Source organism: Populus trichocarpa, chromosome 13 (assembly GCF_000002775.5).
Source record: "Populus trichocarpa isolate Nisqually-1 chromosome 13, P.trichocarpa_v4.1, whole genome shotgun sequence".
Lineage (NCBI taxonomy): Eukaryota > Viridiplantae > Streptophyta > Magnoliopsida > Malpighiales > Salicaceae > Populus > Populus trichocarpa.
The window spans coordinates 1,957,929-1,977,466 of NC_037297.2; the positions used below are offsets into that span (position 1 = coordinate 1,957,929).

At 36.2% G+C, this 19,538-nt stretch overlaps 2 protein-coding genes across 2 annotated transcripts; one reads left to right on the top strand and one right to left on the bottom strand.

Annotated features, from left to right (window-relative positions):
• The first annotated feature begins 511 nt into the window (after positions 1-511).
• LOC18109208 (blue copper protein 1a) lies at positions 512-1,347 on the top strand. Its single transcript, XM_006387418.3, has 2 exons — positions 512-788; positions 879-1,347. Exons 1-2 carry the CDS (start codon positions 626-628, stop codon positions 1,220-1,222), a joined length of 507 nt encoding a protein of 168 aa, XP_006387480.2. The 5' UTR covers positions 512-625; the 3' UTR covers positions 1,223-1,347.
• Positions 1,348-14,085: 12,738 nt separating this feature from the next.
• Positions 14,086-17,199, bottom strand: LOC112323808 (uncharacterized protein At1g24485-like). Its single transcript, XM_024583283.2, has 9 exons — positions 17,049-17,199; positions 16,404-16,920; positions 15,850-16,325; positions 15,619-15,754; positions 15,427-15,495; positions 15,263-15,334; positions 14,984-15,055; positions 14,637-14,860; positions 14,086-14,506 (listed from the first exon to the last, which is right to left on the bottom strand). Exons 1-9 carry the CDS (start codon positions 17,107-17,109, stop codon positions 14,373-14,375), a joined length of 1,761 nt encoding a protein of 586 aa, XP_024439051.2. The 5' UTR covers positions 17,110-17,199; the 3' UTR covers positions 14,086-14,372.
• Between the last annotated feature and the right edge of the window lie 2,339 nt (positions 17,200-19,538).

The window sequence follows — 19,538 nt, forward strand, 5'->3', positions numbered from 1 at the left end:
AGTTTGATGTGCACTATTTTCATGCAAATTAATAGTATTCTCTTTTTATATCTCGTAGTTGAAAACCGAAGGGACAAAGAATACAACAATTGCAATTATCTTGAACATCCTGTAAGAATTAAGCCAATACCGACAACTCTTTAAACAATGGCAATGATCATTAAAGCCCAACGTCAAATAAAGCACATATAGGCCTCTTTTGTTTACGAGAATGCCAAAAATATCATAAACTTCGTATCCACATTTGGCAGGGAAGAAGTGCATGATGTCGGTCTCTTTTGTTGAACAAGTCTCGCGTAGCAAACAAAATCTGAATGGCCTCTAGCAAAGTAACTTACCGTGAAAGATGGATTCATCAATTAAAAAAAAGGGAGTCCTTGTTGCCAACCTACTAATTCAAGAACTGCATCGTGCCATTGCCGTCCTTGCCTTAATTGCCGCCCTTGCCGGGCCATGGGCTCGCCACAAAACTTAGACCCCACTATTTTTTCCCAGTCTATAAATTAAAAGGCTGCAATATTTGAACACTTTGCAACAATCAAATCGCATCACAAAACATCCCACCAACGCCAATCAAAAAAGAAAGGAGGGAGAGGATTGCTTAACTAGAAAAAAAAAAGTTGCAATGGCGTCTTGTAGGATATTCATGATCATCGCCATTGTTGCAGTCTTCGTTCCTTCAATCTTGGCAACAGAACATATGGTTGGTGACAAGACAGGTTGGACCCTAGGCTTTAATTATCAAACCTGGGCTCAGGGAAAAGCATTTTACGTGGGAGACACACTAGGTAGCTCAACTCTCTTTAAACAAACTGCATTCATATTTTACTACCACTGCATTCAACTTTTTTTCTTGACAATTTGATTTCTTGGTGCAGTTTTCAAGTATACGCCAGGAGCACACAATGTGTTGAGTGTTAATGGAACTGGATTCGAAGAGTGCAAGGCAGCTGATGATATTGTGCCCTTGACTACAGGAAATGATGTGATTACACTCTCAACTCCTGGGAAGAAATGGTACATTTGTAGTGTGCCCGGGCACTGTGAGTCTGGGAACCAGAAGCTTTTCATAACTGTGTTGCCTCAACTGTCATCTCCAGCAACATCACCTTTTCCCGGCCCAACTGACACCTCCCCATCCGGAGCAGCAGGCAACATTGCTTCTACATACTATGGGTTGATTGCGGCCATTGTAGGCATCTTTGGGATGATCATGTTTTAATTTTCATAAAGATGTTGTCCAAGGATTGTTTATTCCCTTTATTATTTGTAATCATTCTTTAGATGTTGGTTTGTAAGCTAATTATATTTCAATAATATAGCACTACTACTCAACATTACCCTTAATATGGCTTTAGAAACAGCTGTTCAGATAGAAGACAGAATTCTTAATTTCCATACATTTCGATTCTAGCTCTATTGCTGGCTAAGGACCTGTTTCTGTTAGATAATATAAGGTTATCAAAACCCTTCACATATTTCATTTTATATTGTGTTAGGATTTATTGATAAATAATATTATTGGAGAACATATAAATTTTAATTTTAATTTATACATAGAATAATTAATTTTTTTTTATCACTCAAACATCTTTGTATAGTTTATGTTAAATCTAATATCTATTTATTTATATATTTAATTAAAATAACATGTAGTTAAATAAAAATGTAATATTTTTCATATAATATAACTTGATAAACTCAAATATAATGATTGTCTCTTAACAATCCTAAAATGGAGCTATTTCATGTATTGTTACAGTCCTTGAAAAAAATTCTCTCTAAGTTCAGCTCATTTGTTTTTACTTTACAAAGTTTGTAAGAATCAGTTTTTTTCTTTTAATTGCTGTCGATTACGAGTCTTAATACCGCTTAATGAATGATTATCATTTATCAAATAAGCCTAAGTTAAACCTCAACTGGGATGGAATCCAATAATCATAAAGGGAGTGGATCTAGCAGAATCCATCCTTCATTTTGCGATGTTGACATTGACTTCACTGCCCACTTGCTAAGGTCCTTGAATCGTACGGCTAAATAGTTTTTTCTACGGATCATTTCATCAATTTCTTTTGACAATTCAATCACTGAAAAGATTAATTTATTGTTTTGAAACTCAATTGAAAGGTTAAGAACTAAATTGATGTTTCCCCTAAATAACTCAAAATAGAGGGCAACTTGCAAATTTATCGCATCGGAGATTTGGACCTCCTACCCAGTTGAAATCCGTTTGCAAAGAAAATAAGGTATATTTTAAGGTACAAACAGGTACATTTTTCAAATAATGTCACTCAGCTTCCTAACACATGATCTTTGACTTCGGGGAGCTTGGATACAACATCTGCATGCATGGAGAAATAATACGCCGAAAGGATATTTGAGGAAATAAATTAGTTAGGTGTCTTTCTCATCAGTCATTGTTGCTTCCATGTTCATGAGGATATATCTGAGTGATTAATTACCCTCATTCGCGGCAGCTTCACCCATTTTACCCATCATCACATTGCCGGGTGATCCCTGACCCTGAGAAGGCATACTCGAGCCAGCAGCTTGTCCTTGACGAACCGAAAAAGAAAATGTTAAAAGTGAAACACGAAGTTTGAATATTGAAATTGAGATGTCGTTTATCATGTTGTAATTTAAATAGTTTTCTGATTGCTAACCTGCGGTGATTGCAGCTATGGCTGCTTTTTTTCTCCTGTGGTGCAATATAAATGCCACTATAGCCGAGGAGATCATGCTGCTCGGAAGTGTGGTTCCAAGTATTATTGGAAGCTTGCTACTCTTTTTGCGGCTGCTTGAGGGAGTTGGTGAACTCTTTGTGCCATCTGTGCTTGTTGGCGTACAGGACTTGCCGGAGACACACAAGCCTGGATTTCCTGATACCCTGAAAATGTTCCAGGATACATCAGAACATTTGAATTAATCATCAAATTAGAAACTACACCTTGAGAACTAATTAATGAGAGATTTCGATAAAATTAAACTGTTCTCGCATAGGTAGTACTCACACTAATTTCAACGTCTTATTACTTGATATTGATGGAGGTATTGGTCCACTGAAGGAATTATCAGCCAAATTCCTAGATTGAAGAAAAAGGAAAGGAAAGATTATTGTGTTATTTTTCGAAAATGCAAATCTTGTTTCATGTTTGCACCACACGATTTTTTCCTACAAATCACTCTTATCAGAAACCATGCCAGGAATCCTTACAAGAGCATTAATTTTTTAAAAGCTAACAAGGGATCATCTGGTAGAATCTTACAGTTCTTCGAGGTAAGGAAAGGCTCCAAGGAAATCTGGAATAGGTCCGCTTAAACTATTATTGTGCAAATCGCTGAAATTCAATTGGAAACAAAATGCTAGCATTGTGTTAGAACACGAAGATATCAGAAATTGGTTCAACTCATAAGCAGTTTACTTAATGATTGATATATCACCCACATTGTCACAAGGGAATCCATGGAACTAAAATCCGGAAGATGCCCTGAAAGACCAAAGCTACTAAGGTCCCTGAAAGACTCAAAAATATTATAAACAAGTAAATTAAGAACAAAAAAAATGAATACTTTGAAATTCTTTCTGATGATGGAAGGGAAGTAGATGATTTACAATGCTGTTACGTGAGGTATAACGTCATTGCTACAGCTAATCCAGTCCCATGTATATGGAGAAGGGAGACATGGATCACCATACCATCCTTGTAATACACTAAATTGTTGGTGGGAGAAACCACTGGTGGTGGCTTTGAAACACTCGGAGGGGATAAAACACACTGTTTTATTACAAGAACAAGAAGCTTACAAACACACAGAAGCTTAATACAATACACGCCCTCTCTCTTTCTCTCTAGTGTTTCTCTCTACTCTCTCCACACAGAATAACATAAGCTTAGCTTGTTATTTATACACGAATTCAAAACAAGATAATTCAACCTTCAAGTGTGAAGGCGGCTGTGGACGGTGGTGTGAAGGCGGCATGCAGCTGGTGGCTGGCGGCTGGTCGGTGGCAGCTGGTGGTTGCCTTCCTTGACCATCTAGATTGAGTTTAATATTCAACAAATCTCCCCTTTAAACTCAATCGAGGGATGTCATGTCAAGCATGAACTTTAATCGGATAAATACTTCTCCTTTTAATGGCTTTGTGAAGATGTCAGCAACTTGATCATTTGTGTTGCAAGATATCAGTTGGACTTCTTCATTCTTCACATGTTCCCGGATAAAGTGATGACGTGTATCAATGTGTTTGCTCCTCTCATGATACACTGGGTTCTTTGCCAATGCGATTGCTGATCGATTGTCAATATAAATCTCCGTAGGATTTTCTTGAGGAAATCCCAAAAACTTCAGCATATTCCTTAACCATATTGAGTGGCATACGGCTGAGTTGGCAGCAACATACTCAGCTTCACAGCTTGATAATGTTACAATCGATTGCTTCTTGGATGACCATGTGAAAGATGTGTCTCCCATGAAAAAGACAAACCCTGTTGTGCTTTTCCTTTCATCCAAATCTCTACCCCAATCACTATCCGAGTAGCCTACAAGATTAAAGTCTTTACTTGAGGTATAAAACATACCTTCATTCATTGTGCCTTTGATGTAGCGAAGAATTCTCTTGGCTGCATTCAAATGAGACTGGTCTGGCGTCTCCATGTATCTGCTGACGAGTCCGACTCCGTAGAGTATATCCGGTCTGGTACATGTCAAGTACCTTAAGCTTCCTACTAAGCTTTTGAAGTAAGTTGGATCAACATTTCCAACCTTACTCTTCCTCAATTCCACTCCATTCTCAACTGGAGTTGATACCGGATTGCAGCTTTCCATCTTGAACCTTTCAAGAATATCTTTGGCGTAACCGCTTTGGGATACAAAAATCCCTTCTTCTTTCTGCGTTACTTCCAAGCCAAGAAAATGTGACATTAGACCAATGTCAGTCATCTCAAACTCATGTACCATGTTTTGTTTGAAGTCGTCAAACATGGTAGGGTTGTTGCCGGTGAATATCAAATCATCAACATACAGGCACGCAAATAAGATGCTGCCATTTGCTCCTTTCTTCACATATATGGCGTGTTCATATGGACATTTCTCAAATCCATTATCTTGAAAATACCTGTCAATTCTGGTATTCCAAGCACGCGGAGCTTGCTTCAAACCGTAGAGAGCTTTCTTCAACTTGTATACTTTGCCTTTATTTTCAGCTTCAATGTATCCAAGTGGTTGTTCAACATAGATCTCTTCTTCTAGGAAGCCATTCAGAAATGCTGACTTCACATCGAGTTGATAGATCTTCCATCTATGTTGTGCAGCTAGTGAGATCATCAGTCTGATTGTCTCTAACCGGGCTACTGGAGCAAATACTTCTCCATAGTCAATGCCTTCTCTCTGTTTGTAGCCTTTAGCCACTAATCTGGCTTTGTATCTTTGCACTTCTCCTTTTGCATTTTTCTTTGTCTTGTAAACCCATTTGACACCTATTGCTTTCTTGTTTTCTGGTAGATAAGTCAGCTTCCAGGTATCATTCTTCTCAATGGCATGTATTTCTTCATCCATTGCTTTAATCCATTTCTCTTCTGTGACAGCTTCATTGAAGCTTAATGGGTCACTATCTGCAAAGAAACAAAACAAATTTGTATCTTCCATTACTTGAGTGGCATCGTACAGCTCTTCAAGATTTCTCATCCTTCTTGGTTCTTCTGATGAGGATGCTGATGGTGGTGTTGATGATGATGCTCCTGGTGTGTTCCTCCTGTTGAATACAGGGAATCTGTGTACCGGACTTTGTGGTTCAGCTGCTGGTACAATCGGTTCTTCGACAAGTACTGTTGGTACTTCTTCACCTTCAAGGATCAAATCAATGTTGATCCATCTGACTGCTTCTTTATTATCAGTCCATTCCCAAGATTTATCTTCTTCAAAGATAACATCTCTACTCATAATCACCTTCTTCGTGATGGGATTATACAGCTTGTATCCCATCCTTCTTTCACCATATCCCACAAAGATGCATCTCTCGCTTTTATCATCGAGTTTTCTCCTTCTTGCATCTGGGATCTTTGCATATGCCACACAACCAAAGACTCGTAGATGAGTAACACTTGGTTTGTGACCACTCCATGCTTCTTCTGGAATGACTCCTTGCAAACTTCTGGTTGGGCAGCGATTCAGTAGATACACTGCACATGATACAGCTTCAGCCCAGTATTGCTTGGGCAACTTCTTTGCTTTGAGCAGACTTCTTGCCATGTCAAGAATCGTGCGATTCTTTCTTTCAGCTACACCATTCAGCTGTGGTGTATAAGCTGGTGTTGTCTGATGTCTGATGCCTTGTTGTGTACAATAGGCTTCAAAGTCATTTGCTGTATATTCTCCACCTTGATCAGATCTCACTGTTCTGATCATGTAGCCACTTTGCTTCTCCACAATTGCTTTAAAATCTTTAAAACAATTGAATACTTCTGACTTCCTCTTCAGAAAGTATATCCACGTCTTTCTACTAAAATCATCAATAAAAGTGAGGAAGTACCTATTCTGTCCAGTCGACATAGGCGTTATTGGGCCACACACATCTGTGTGTACTAACTCCAATGGCCTCTTTGCTTTCCAGTTGACTTCTTTGGCAAAACTGGATCTGTGATGTTTGCTGAGGACACAACTCTCACAGACTTCATCTGGATGATCAATGTGAGGCAAACCTTTGACCATCTGCTTGCTTGCTAGCATCTTCAAGCTCGTGAAATTCAGATGTCCAAGCCTCAGGTGCCAAAGCCATTCTTCACTGTTGGTGATGGCACTCAAACACCTTGCTGCATCATACTGGATGTTCAAAGGAAACATCCTATTCTTGGACATTTTCACATAGGCCATTAATCTCCAATTGTTGTCTCTAATTGTCAGATGACAATTCTTCGAGTAAAAAGTATATCCTCTCTCCAAAAGTTGACCTAAGCTGATCAGGTTCTGCTTTATGGCTGGGACATAATAGACATTGGCGATGTAGCTGGAATCGCCATTCTTCAACTTGATTGGGATGCTGCCTTTACCTTTGAACGGAACCTTTGAGGTATCTCCAAAAGTAACTAGACCTTGCTTGGTCTCATCTAGATCACTAAATAACTCTCGGTAGCCACACATGTGATTGCTGGCTCCAGTATCTAGATACCATATATTTTCCTGTTTCTCGCCAAGTTCTTGTTGGACAAGAAATGCAGCTTCTTCTATGTCATCCTTCTCTACATAGTTAGCTTGCTCACGTATCTCCAACGGAGCTTTCCTTCTGCATTCAGTGCTATAGTGCCCAAATTGATTGCAACTATAACATTGGATATTCCTCTTGTCACGGTTATTGTAACCGCCTCCTCTTCCTCTAGGAGTGAATGCTTGTTGACCTCGACCTCCTCTGGTGGTGTTTCTACCACCTCTTCCCCTGAAACTTGTATTCCAAGAACCTCTTCCTTGGAATCTCTGGAATCCTCCTCTGGATTGTTGACTTCCTGTTTGAGTGGTATATCACTTGTTGAAGTCTCCCCTTGCTCATATCTGTCCTTGAGAGACAGCTTTGCTTGTAAGGCATGCTCGATGGCCTTATCTCCATTTCGCTTTACAATCTTCTGCTCATGAGCTTGCAAAGAACTCATAAGCTCATCAAATGTCAACTTGTCCACTTCCTTGGACTCTTCAATAGCGACAACAACAAAATCAAATTTTGGATCTAGGGATCTCAAAATTTTCTCAGTAATTCGAGAATCGATGATGGCTTCTCCATTTCTCCTCATCTGATTGACTATCACCATAATTCTTGTGTGATAATCAGAAATAGACTCCGAGGACTTCATTTGCAATAACTCAAATTCACCTCGCAAAGATTGAAGACGAATCTTCTTGATTCTGTCAGCACCTTTGTATTTTTGTTGGAGAGCCTCCCATATATCATGTGATGTTTCAGCGGAAGCTATGATCTCGAATGTATCTTCATCAAGACCTTGGTAGATGATGGTCTTTGCTTTGTTGTCTTTCTTTCTGTTGACTTTCAAGGCTTGCTTCTGTGCCTCTTGTAAAGCATCTTCTTCTTCTTTGGACTCTGGTTCATCATAACCATAGTGTACAATCTCCAAACACTCTTGTGAACCAAGAAATGCCTTTAATCTGATGCACCAACTATCATAGTTGTCTTTGGTCAGCTTCGGGATGAGTGTTTGTGTACTTTCTGTAGTCATTTTGCTCTTTTAATGACTATATCTCCTTCTGGGAGTTGAATTTGGCAAAACCGACACTGTAGATCGATCCGGAATGGTCGAAATAGTCGGGAACCGGTCTGACTGTGTAGAAATCAGGTCCGAAAATGGGTGAACCGGTCACAACACCAAATCTGGGCGTCGGGCGGTTCGCTGGGTTGAACCGGGAATATTCTGCGGAATATTCTATCGGCTCGGCTTAGGCTAATAGCGGCTCGGCTTAGCGGCTCGGCTTGAAAAGGGAATATTCTTGGGAATATGCTTCGGCGCGGCTGGAGACTTGGCTTGCGGCTCGGCTCGGCGCGGCTTAAACGGCTCCAATATGGCGCGCGTGGACGTCACTCGTCTTCTTCCTCTGGCGCGCGTGGGCTACAGTCACCGGATTTTCAGGAGGCGCGTGTGGCTCACCCCGGTGTCCGATTGAGGTGATTTTTGCGGCAGTGAGTTCGTATGGATGATCTCTACACGGTGGAATGATCAAAACTTGTTTATGACAACTTTGAAAATTCGGATATCTCCCAAAAACACTTCTGTTTTCTGACGAACGGGGCTCTGATACCAATTGTTGGTGGGAGAAACCACTGGTGGTGGCTTTGAAACACTCGGAGGGGATAAAACACACTGTTTTATTACAAGAACAAGAAGCTTACAAACACACAGAAGCTTAATACAATACACGCCCTCTCTCTTTCTCTCTAGTGTTTCTCTCTACTCTCTCCACACAGAATAACATAAGCTTAGCTTGTTATTTATACACGAATTCAAAACAAGATAATTCAACCTTCAAGTGTGAAGGCGGCTGTGGACGGTGGTGTGAAGGCGGCATGCAGCTGGTGGCTGGCGGCTGGTCGGTGGCAGCTGGTGGTTGCCTTCCTTGACCATCTAGATTGAGTTTAATATTCAACATAAATTGCGTTTGGAGCTCAACTAAACCTCCCACTGAAAGACATGAAAAGTTATCTGTCAGCATATTCAGAAATAAATCCAATATTAATTGTATCCAAATAAACCAGCTATGTTAATGGGTCAAAAAGATTAATGCAAACCATCTTTGCTGTTGGTTCCAACTACTAGAGGATCGCTAACAGAAAAGACTTCCATGGCATTGATAAGTGGAGGGAGTGTAGAATCAAGGGTGGAAACCAACGAAAACGAGGTTTTTGAAGCAGCTGTATAGTTAATTAACATTTCTGTCACTTTTCCATAAGGTGGGATAATGGGCTCTGATTTAGGATTGTTATCGATGTAAATCCTAAACGATCTCTTCTGGGTGGTATCGAGATCGATGACTTCTGAGAAATACAAGTTCATGTAGATTGCAGCTTTTTTATCTGCAAAATCCGGGATTTAAGTTAAACTTTGAGACAAGCTTGAGGTTGTAATAGCATTCTGCAATACTGCTTCCGGAGGCTCTTCTGGTACATCAACTTCATAGGACATTGCTTCGCTTGCCACTGAAATTACCCCAGTACCACCGCTTTCTGGAACCCAAATGCGATCATAAACATCATCCGGATACCTGATAAATATCCACAAATTGTAAGAACTACGTGATAAAATGTGACTCTGAAAGGAAAGAACACAAGAACAACGATGGCCAAAGTATCAATCATTATGTACCTTACAGTTGCACGTGCACCATAAGCAAACCTGGACCTTACAAACAGTGCATATTTCGGATCAACATAGCTATACATTTTAGGATCCAAGCTCCTAACCTCAAGTGCGGATATAAATGGAAACTGGTTAGGTTGTGTTTGGGCAAGGCAGGTGCTAGTCGCGTCACTTTCGACAACGTAGACTACCTCATAATTAATATACAAGTTGATCGAGTGAGGTAATGACTTTTGTCCAGTGGTTGCCATCAATAAGCAGATCAAAAGATGGAGGGGATAGTTCTCTGTCGTAATTTCCGTAGTAGAAGCTGGCACGAACAAGAAGTGGACCCTTGTCGACTCTGATAAAGTAACAATTCTTTTTCCGAGAGGTGAACACCCTAAGAGTGCTCATTACATGTGATACTGTGTTGCTAGATTGCACCACTTCAGAGAAGCTGTTTTGGAAGATATCATCATCTCCCCTCCAAGTTATCGAATTTTCGTCAGTGTAAGACTCGGATGCTCCACAATCAATGCTAACTAGAGTTTTTGAAGTTTGAAATAGTTAGAAATTAGATGAAGTGGGTAAATACTGAAAGAGGAAAAAAAAAAGAAACAAAAAATCTCACCATCTGCATTTGCTGAAAAAACGAAGAGAGCTAGGAAGAGTAAGACATGGCAGCTAGTCATGATTAACACCGAGAGGGATAGGATAATACAAAAGGAAAGAGGCTTAGCCCTTTGTTGCTATATGTGGAACATGGTTATGAAACCAATCAGGGTTGGTTGGTTAACTCGGCATCTTGACAGGGTTTTAAATATATAAAAAAATACATAAAGATGTAATTAGTCTAGGATAGTCGGATTAACCTAAAACCCACGTGATCCGGTATAACCCGAATGAAACCTGAAATTTTTTTTTTTTACATCTTTTCACACACATATAAATACATGGATTATGTTTTAGCTTTTCAATATAAAATAACTACATTATACATCAAGCCTCATTTTTTTTATGAGATAAGTATATTACATTTTATATCCTATATTTTTTTAAAATTCATATTTCTATAAATTGTTTTTTTAACTTTTTTGATATGGAATAACTATATTATACTTTATACAAAATACACATTCATATATATTATTTCTAATATTTTTTATATAAGATATTAAAATCTCAAATATATATATATTTTATTTATTTATTAGTGTTAATTTAGATCGATTCGTGTGATCTAAGAGACCTGACCGTTAATTTTTGAACCAAGTTTAATAATTATAATATGAAAACTGGATTCTGACTTTATATACAAAGTGGTAAGGTGATTAATTTTCTTTTAATTTCTGAATGGATATGATTATCATTATAAAATGGGCATAATGTATACCAACTTGGGATTGAATACGTGCTTAAAGACGTGGATTTTATTTAATGATCAGTTTGGTTTAGCAATATTATTTACATTGACTTCACAGCCCACTTGCATATATGCTAAGGTCCTCCAACTCTAAGGTATGGTTTTACATTTCATTCTGATCGTGCTCTTGAAATTGTTTTAGTTTTAAATTATTATTTTTTAATATTTTAAAACTATTTTAATGTGTCAATATCAAAAATAAATTTTTAAAATTTTTAAAAATATAATTTTAATATATTTATAAATAAAAATGCTTTAAAAAACAAATTCTATCATGCCCCCAAACATACTATTATAAATGAAAGTTTTATTTATTTATTTATAAAGAAGAAGTTCCAATATCTATATGATTTCATGTCTATTTATTTACGAGGTTACACTTGTGTGAAACCTCGGTTTTGATGTTTTTCATCATTTATAAGCGGTTGAACAACATTTTAACAAATTTTAAATTTATTTATTTATTTTAAATTATTTTTTAAATGTTTTTGAATTATTTTGATGTACTAATATTAAAAATAAATCTTAAAAAATAAAATAAAAATATTAATTTAATATATTTTCAAATAATGTTTTTTTTTTAAAACATCTATTATAATTCTGAACAATGTGCGGTGATTGATCACTCTGAATTGATAAATGAATAGGTTTAATGGAATTTTTCGTCCTGAATTATTATACCATGGGCTATGGACCGGCCGGCCGGTAGTTCTGAAAAAAAGAAAAGGAAAGGAAAGCAACAGGCTCATTGTATTAATTATAAAAATCAATCCTCCCTTCTAATTAATTTGAGTTGTAGAATTAGCTGGACACGTGTCAGACATTATCATTTCATGTTCGACATTCAAACTATGCATTATATATCTTCTTAATATATTGCACCCAAATTCCTTATCTTAAACTATCACTCAATTATTTTTTTAAATTATTGATTTCATATATATATATATATATATATATATATATATATATATATATATATATATATATATATATATATATATTAAAGGTAATTAGCATGTCATGAAAATATAACAAATATATAAATAAACCATATCAGAGCTTCCAATAATAGACATAACTATCAATTAACCACTCATAAAGTATATCATGTCCAAGGCATAAAAGTTACTCATAGCTATGATCAACCGTATGAGTGTTCATGTCTTTTATTTGAACTTGATTCCTGTCAACGAATTATTAATTATAAGCTTGTTGAAGAAGTTATTTCATGGTCAAGCCATAGTACAATAACTTCTTATTCAAACAAGCAGCACACATGGTATTTCTCATCCTAAGCATTGAAACCCTCAAGATCACTATATATGTGCAAAACATGTTTTGAGAACAAAGCAATCATAGCAAATAATGCATTAATTAATGGAAATATGCTTCACAACTGGGGAACTGTTCGTTAAAGATAATAATATCCTCTCTCTTTATAAAGCTCTAATTAGCAATTAAACGTGTTTTAAAACGTCTTTATTATGTGTGTGCAAATACAAACGTTTTAATCTCAAAGATGGGAAAATGGAATAGCTTTACCTGGGATTGGTCCTATCATGGAGGAGGAGACTATGAGATTGAGAGAAAAAAATAGGGAACTTTTGCAACTGCTATCTGGGATTTCTTTAATTCAAAATGTTGTAGACATGAAGATTTGGAGACTACATCCAAAAGGCTTTTTTGGTGAAAAGTTGCTCAGCTTTTCTTAAGAAAATTCTTTTTCTAGAAAAAAAACCATTTTTGTTTGGTACATGTTCCTCTCCCGCTCCACCCAAAGTTGAGTTTAATCTTAGACTTGCTTATTACAAGGGAATGATTTGATTTGTTTCCAAGGCTCCGGATTGGGATGTGATTTTTGATCTCACCTTTTATTATTTGGTCTTCTAGTTGAAGTCTTCAGTTAGAAATTTCAGCTATACAGGCTCAGATTTTTTTAGAAATTCTGAATGTATTATAAACTGGACTAATTAAATAGGTCCCTCGTCGCTTTGGTCTTCTCTTTTTTTTTATATTCCCCTTGTATTTATCTTTTTTTCAGTTCCACCTACTTAATGGGGCTGTTTAATATATAATTCACTCGTTTACTATTAAAAAAAAAAGGAATGATTTGAGTTGCCCTTTCAATAAAAAATAGATTAAGACTTCAAAGCATATGTTCTTTTATTATGGAATGGTATGGTACGTAGTTATGATCACGGGTGGTAGCTTGGTTAGAGCATAAATGGATCTTTTCGAAGTTTTTGAATGACTTTTACTTATAGTGGCATGGAATGATATTAGGATTTATGCAAATAAAGGTGTGGTTTTTGTTTTTTTTTTTGGAATAGTTTAGTCCATTTTGAATGAACACAATAATTTGGTTTTTAATAAGATATATAGAAATCAACTAAATGATATGTATTACTTCTAAGGATTGGATTTTAGTATCTGATTCATACCAACACAATTAAATTACTCGGATGAGAGAAAGTAGTGTCGTGATGATCGATTACATGGTGATTTCAATGACATCCTTATGCTTTCTCCTATGAATTTTACACATATTCATAAGAAAAATTAACTATGTAATGGATGATTTGGCAAGGCAGTTTATTAAGAATCTGATTTGGTCGCATGATTACAGTTCTCTTTCATGATTTTACATTTTGTTTGTTTTGTCTGCTACACTGACTTAACAAAGAATTTAGTTTGGTTTGTTTTGTTCTTGTTTAGTTCGTAAATTTTCTGGGACATTTGTTACTTTTGTTTTTCTATTTAGCCATGCTATTGTTGGCTAAATCAGTTGATTAATAAAGTTCTATCTTGCATAAAAAAACAAACATATTTATTTTCTAATCATGCATTATAAATGCGAAATTATTGTTCCAAAACATGATAAATGTTTATGGGGACACTCGTTAGCATTATCCCACATATAATACCACTAGGTTCCAAACATATGATCTTTGACTCTGGGAAGCTTACACACAATATCGTTGTAAATTAATAGGGTCACAGATTCGAGGAGGGTTGACTCTGTGAAGCTTACACACAATATCGTTGTAAATTAATATGGTCAAAGATTTGAGGAGGGTAAGTTAATTGTTTTTCTCAGCCCCCAGGTTGCATTTTCATTTCTGTGGATCGGATTGATTGTCATTCTCTGTCGTTGTTTGGTCTTGGATGTTAACATTGATCTCATTAATCACCGCTTCAAATCTCATGTTGTTGGCACCACTACGCCTTTTGGCACCGCCAGTTTGTCCTTATCGACCCAAAAGAAGAAGAAGAAGAAGAAGAAGAAACCAGTGTTAAACAATCTGGTATACACCAACAGTTAAATTCAAACACTGTTCAAGTTATATCATATTATGAATTGTATTCTGCTTGCTAACCTGTGGTGATTGCGATTATGGCTGCTGTTTTTCTCTTGTGGTGCACAATAAATCCCACAATAGCCCAGAAAATTACGAAGATTGGAATTGTGGTTCCAAGTATCACTGGAAGCTTGTTACTCTTTTTTCTGCGACCTGAAGGAATTGATGAACTGGTAGTACCATCAGTACTAGTTGGCTGACAGGACTGGCCGGAGACACACAAGTTTGGATTGCCTGATACCCTGTAATATTTTTCCACCAGATTATATGATTTAATCATCAAAGTAGAAACTATTTCTTAAAAATTGACGAGAAATAAGAGATTAATTTTAATAAAACTAAACTGTATTTTCATAGGCGCTTACACTAATTTCAGCTTCTTATTCGTTGATATTGATGGAGGAATTGTTCCACTGAAGTAATTATCTGCCAAGTTCCTAGATTGAAGAAACAAGAAAGGAAAAATGTTGTGTTATTTTGTCGAAAATGTAAATCCTGTTTCAAATTTGCTTGGCGGGGGCACGCTGAATCCCGGGACAGAGTATTCTTTTTGCATCCCAATACCAGTCTTTAGGAAAGCATGCCAGAATCCTTACAAGAGCATTTTGTAACAATCAACAAGAGATTATTTGGGAGAATCTTACAGTTCTTTGAGGTTAGGTAAGGAGCCAAGGAAATCTGGAATAAGTCCGTTTATGCTGCTATTCTGCAAATTGCTGGGTTGAATAGGAAACAAAAATGCTAGCAATGTGTTAGAACAATTAAGAAAATACCTGAAATTGGTTCAACTCATTTACAGTTTACTTACATTGTCACAAGGGCATCCATGGAGCTAAAATCCGGAAGTTCCCCTGAAAGATCAAAGTTGCTAAGGTCCCTGAAAACCCCAAAAACATTATGAACACAAATAAATTATTAAACCAGCAAGTAAAATTATACTCCTAAATAAATAAGAAGAAATTGAGCATTTTCCTGATGAGAGTAGGGAAAGATGATTTACAATGCCGTTATGCGAGGTATGGTATCATTGCTACAACTAATCCATTCCCATGTGTATGGAGAAGGAAGACATGGATCACCAGACCATTCATGTAATGCATCACTGAATACTTTTTGGAGTTCACTTAAGCCTTCCACTGACAAATTTAACATGAAAGTTATCTGTCAGTATATAATGCAGAAATTCCAATATCAATTTTATGCTAATTAACAAATCAGCTATAATGCATACCATCTTTGCTATTGGTTCCATCTGTTAGGCGGTCGCTAATATAAAAGACTTCCATGGCATTGACAAGTGGAGGAAGTGTAGAATCAGGGTTGGCAGCCAACGAAAACGAGGTGTTTGAAGAAGCTGTGAAGTTAATAAACGTTTCTGTCACTTCTCCATAAGGTGGGATAATGGGATCTGATACGGGCTTTTTATCGATGTAAGCCTTAAAGGACCTGTTTTGGGTGGTATCGAGCTGGGTCACTTCAGAGAAATACAAGTTCATGTATATTGAAACTTCTTGATCTGGAAAACCAGGATTTATACTGATAGAATCTGACGTGCTTGAGATTGTAATAGCATTCTGCAAGACTGCTTGTGGAGGATTATCCGGTGCATTAACAACATCAATGGTTATTGCATCGCTTGCGACCGAAGTTATCCCGCTATCAACTGTTGCTGGAACCCAAATGCGATCATAAGCATCATCCGGGAGCCTGAAAATTATCTACAAATTGTAAGAAGAAAAAAAACAATGAAAATAATAACAAGGATCGCCAGTGTATGATCACTACCTTACTGTTTCCTTAGCACCATAAGCAACCCTTGACCTTAAAAACAGTGCATAGTTCGGATCAAGATAGTTATACATTTTTGAATCCAAGTTCCTAACCTCAAGTGCTGATATAAATGGAAACTGGTTAGGCTGTGTTTGGGCAAGACAGATGCTGGTTGTATCGCCTTTGGAAACATAGACTACTTCATAATTTACAAGCTGATCAAGTGAGGTCTTGACCGTGACCCAGTCGTTTCCATCAATATGCATATCGAAAGATGGAGGAGATGATTTTTTGTCATAGTTTCCATAGAAGAAGCTGGCACGAACAAGAAGTGGATTGCCCTTGTTCTCAGAGAAAGAGTAACAATTCTTTTTCCGAGTTGTGAACACCGTAAGAGTGCTCATTACAGGTGACATTGTCTTGCTAGACTGCACCACTTCAGCCTGGCTGTCCTGGAACATGTCGCCATCTCCCATCCATTCTATCGAATTTCCGTCCGTGTAAGTATCGGATGCTCCACAATCAAAGAAAACTGGAAAAACATACAGATTAAAATGGTTAGATTTTTTATTTCTGGAGGATTAGAAGTGGGTTTATATTGAAATATATACATATATATATATATATATATATATAGAAAGAAAGAAAATAAAATCCAACCATCTGCATTTGCTGAAAAAGCAAAGAAGGCTAAGAGGAGGAACACAAGGCAGCTAGCCATGATCAACACTGAGAGAGATAGGACACAAGGAATGAATTGTTACTCTATCATGGATACTATATATATTGTTTTGTTCTTGAATAAACCCGTCTAGTTTGGTCCAGTCTTTATCCCGTACGTGTCGGTTGTTTATGCTTCCTCCACAATTTATGGCAGAGAAGACGTAATTAATAGAGGCATTGTACAGGATAAATATTTTATATGGTTGATGAGGGTGTTTATAAAAAGTAGGTGCTAGTATAGTTTACTATTATGTCTTCTAGGATGTATAATGTATAGTCGTGGTATTCCATTTTTTTCCTTTTTTAATGCGTTTATAAAAGTTGGCATGCTAGTATCGGAAATTATTTTATGATGCTAAAGCTGTAAGTTGGAGATACTTACGGTGTATAAATATAAAAATGAGGGAGAAACACGAGGGAGAATTTAAAAAAAAAACTATATTATAAGAAAGAGAATTCTTATATATAACTTTTTAAAGCAACTGAATATGTCTCTTCTCTTTATGCCTATATATCTTTTCTCTACATTATAATTACTCAATAGTTTCGTAGAATTTTTAAATTGGCCTTAATACCTAACTTGGGATGGAATTAGGGGATTTCTACGATGACAACGTTAATTAATACCAACATCTTTTGGATTATCAGATTTGGATATAATGAATTTTTATTTTATTATCTTTAAATTCAATGATTAAATGCATGGACTTACCTGAAGTTAAGACAGGAGAGGCAATAAGTTTATAGTATAGTTTGAAGTTAAGGATGTCCTTTGAATTTATCTTAAAGTCTAGACATTGACTTTGAATGTTAAAGAGAAGTCGTTCTTCTTTTGATTATATATTGGGCTTCATGGTCGCCATTGACTTCACTGCTTACATTCAAAATTCCTCGGAATCTTACAGCAAACGGGGGGGGGGGGTTTGCTGGCCATGTGCTCTGAGAGGATGTCAATGAGCTGTGATCAATATGTTTTGGGGGAGACGATGCTCTTCATTATTGATTTCCTTGTATCTTAATTTTTTATGTTAGTTTTTCCAGGGTAATTAAATTGTTTTTTTAAATATCTTTTACTTCTATTTAAATTCTCGAATCTCGAAAACATATTTAAGAGGATAATGTAGAGAATCCAAAAGAATTTCATAAGGTACTAGCTTATGATTTTCGAAACTAAAAGTTTAATTATTAAATTATTAAAAAAATATAATGAATAAATTATAATTTATGGAAAAGGACAGGATGGAATGGCTGTTTTCTTTGTCTGCCAAGGTGAGGGAAAACCGTGTACAGTAAATAGACATGGACAAAGGCCTCATCTGGCCAAGGATCAAAGTCACCGGTGGGTCGACCCATTAGTTGGTGGGTCACCTCATGAATTGTGTTATTTTGGTTTAGATATGTATTGTGTGTGTGGTTATATATTACATCAAATTGGTTGTTGGGTTCAAAACCCTTGCGCTAAGGAAACTCGAGTGAGAGAGTCACATAAACTTAGGAATGGATACGAGTATAGATTTGATGATTTTTCAAATCCAATATCTTTGCATCTAGCTGCGTGCCAAAAGCTCGATTGCAGATGGATTTAGTGACCCTCTTAACCTATTGATCTTAAGTTTTGCTGCATGCCAAGCACTAAGAGCTAAACGTCTAAAAATTATTATAAGAACATGTTGGATCATAAGGTTTAGCTTGTTTATTTTTATAATTTTTAATATAAAATATTAATGTCGGAGATATTCATCTTACTATACCTTCAAGTGTATAAAAAATCTTTCAAGAGCTTACCATGTTTTCATCTCATTAATATTGTGCAATGGATATATAATTCTCATTAATGTTGTGTAAAAGATATTTATCCTTCATTAATGTTATCAAGAGAAGATGACTTTCCAACACCTCTACTCCAACAAAACTACAAAGTTTAGATGTTATAAATACCTCATAAATCATTTAGATAAATAGTTCACTTTTTTTATTGTCCTAACCCTATTACTTTCCAATCTCATAGCACTTATTATACCAAAATAATAACTCACACTCTTGTTATTGGAATTTAATGTTCATTCTCTTATTTATTTCAATTTGTTTCTTAAAAATTAATGATTTTATCATCTGAATGTCTCTAAACCCCATCAAAATTAATTGTTTTACAAGTGTTAGGTCTTTCATTACCAATCATTCATTTCTGAAACTTTGGAGAATGGATTATTCACGTGAATATATGATTATTCATTATCAAAACACTTAAAAATCTTATTCTTGGGTATATTAAATTTTGAAACATCATCATCATATAGTTATCAAGTTTCTATCAAGTTTCGAAGATATATGGTTAGGGTTTTGTAGAGATTTAAGAGAAAAATATTAGAAAAAGTGAATGCAGGAAGCGGTTTTGTTTTTTCCGCTTGATTTGATAGACTAGATAAC

Excerpts from the sequence above, each read along its gene's own strand:
- LOC18109208 (XM_006387418.3), top strand. The coding sequence starts at position 626 with ATGGCGTCTTGTAGGATATTCATGATCATCGCCATTGTTGCAGTCTTC. Across the intron at positions 789-878 it reads TTACGTGGGAGACACACTAG|TTTTCAAGTATACGCCAGGA; the intron begins GTAGCTCAACTC and ends TTCTTGGTGCAG.
- LOC112323808 (XM_024583283.2), bottom strand. The coding sequence starts at position 17,109 with ATGGCTAGCTGCCTTGTGTTCCTCCTCTTAGCCTTCTTTGCTTTTTCA. Across the intron at positions 15,496-15,618 it reads ATACCTCGCATAACGGCATT|GGACCTTAGCAACTTTGATC; the intron begins GTAAATCATCTT and ends TGGGGTTTTCAG. Across the intron at positions 15,335-15,426 it reads ATGGATGCCCTTGTGACAAT|CAATTTGCAGAATAGCAGCA; the intron begins GTAAGTAAACTG and ends TATTCAACCCAG.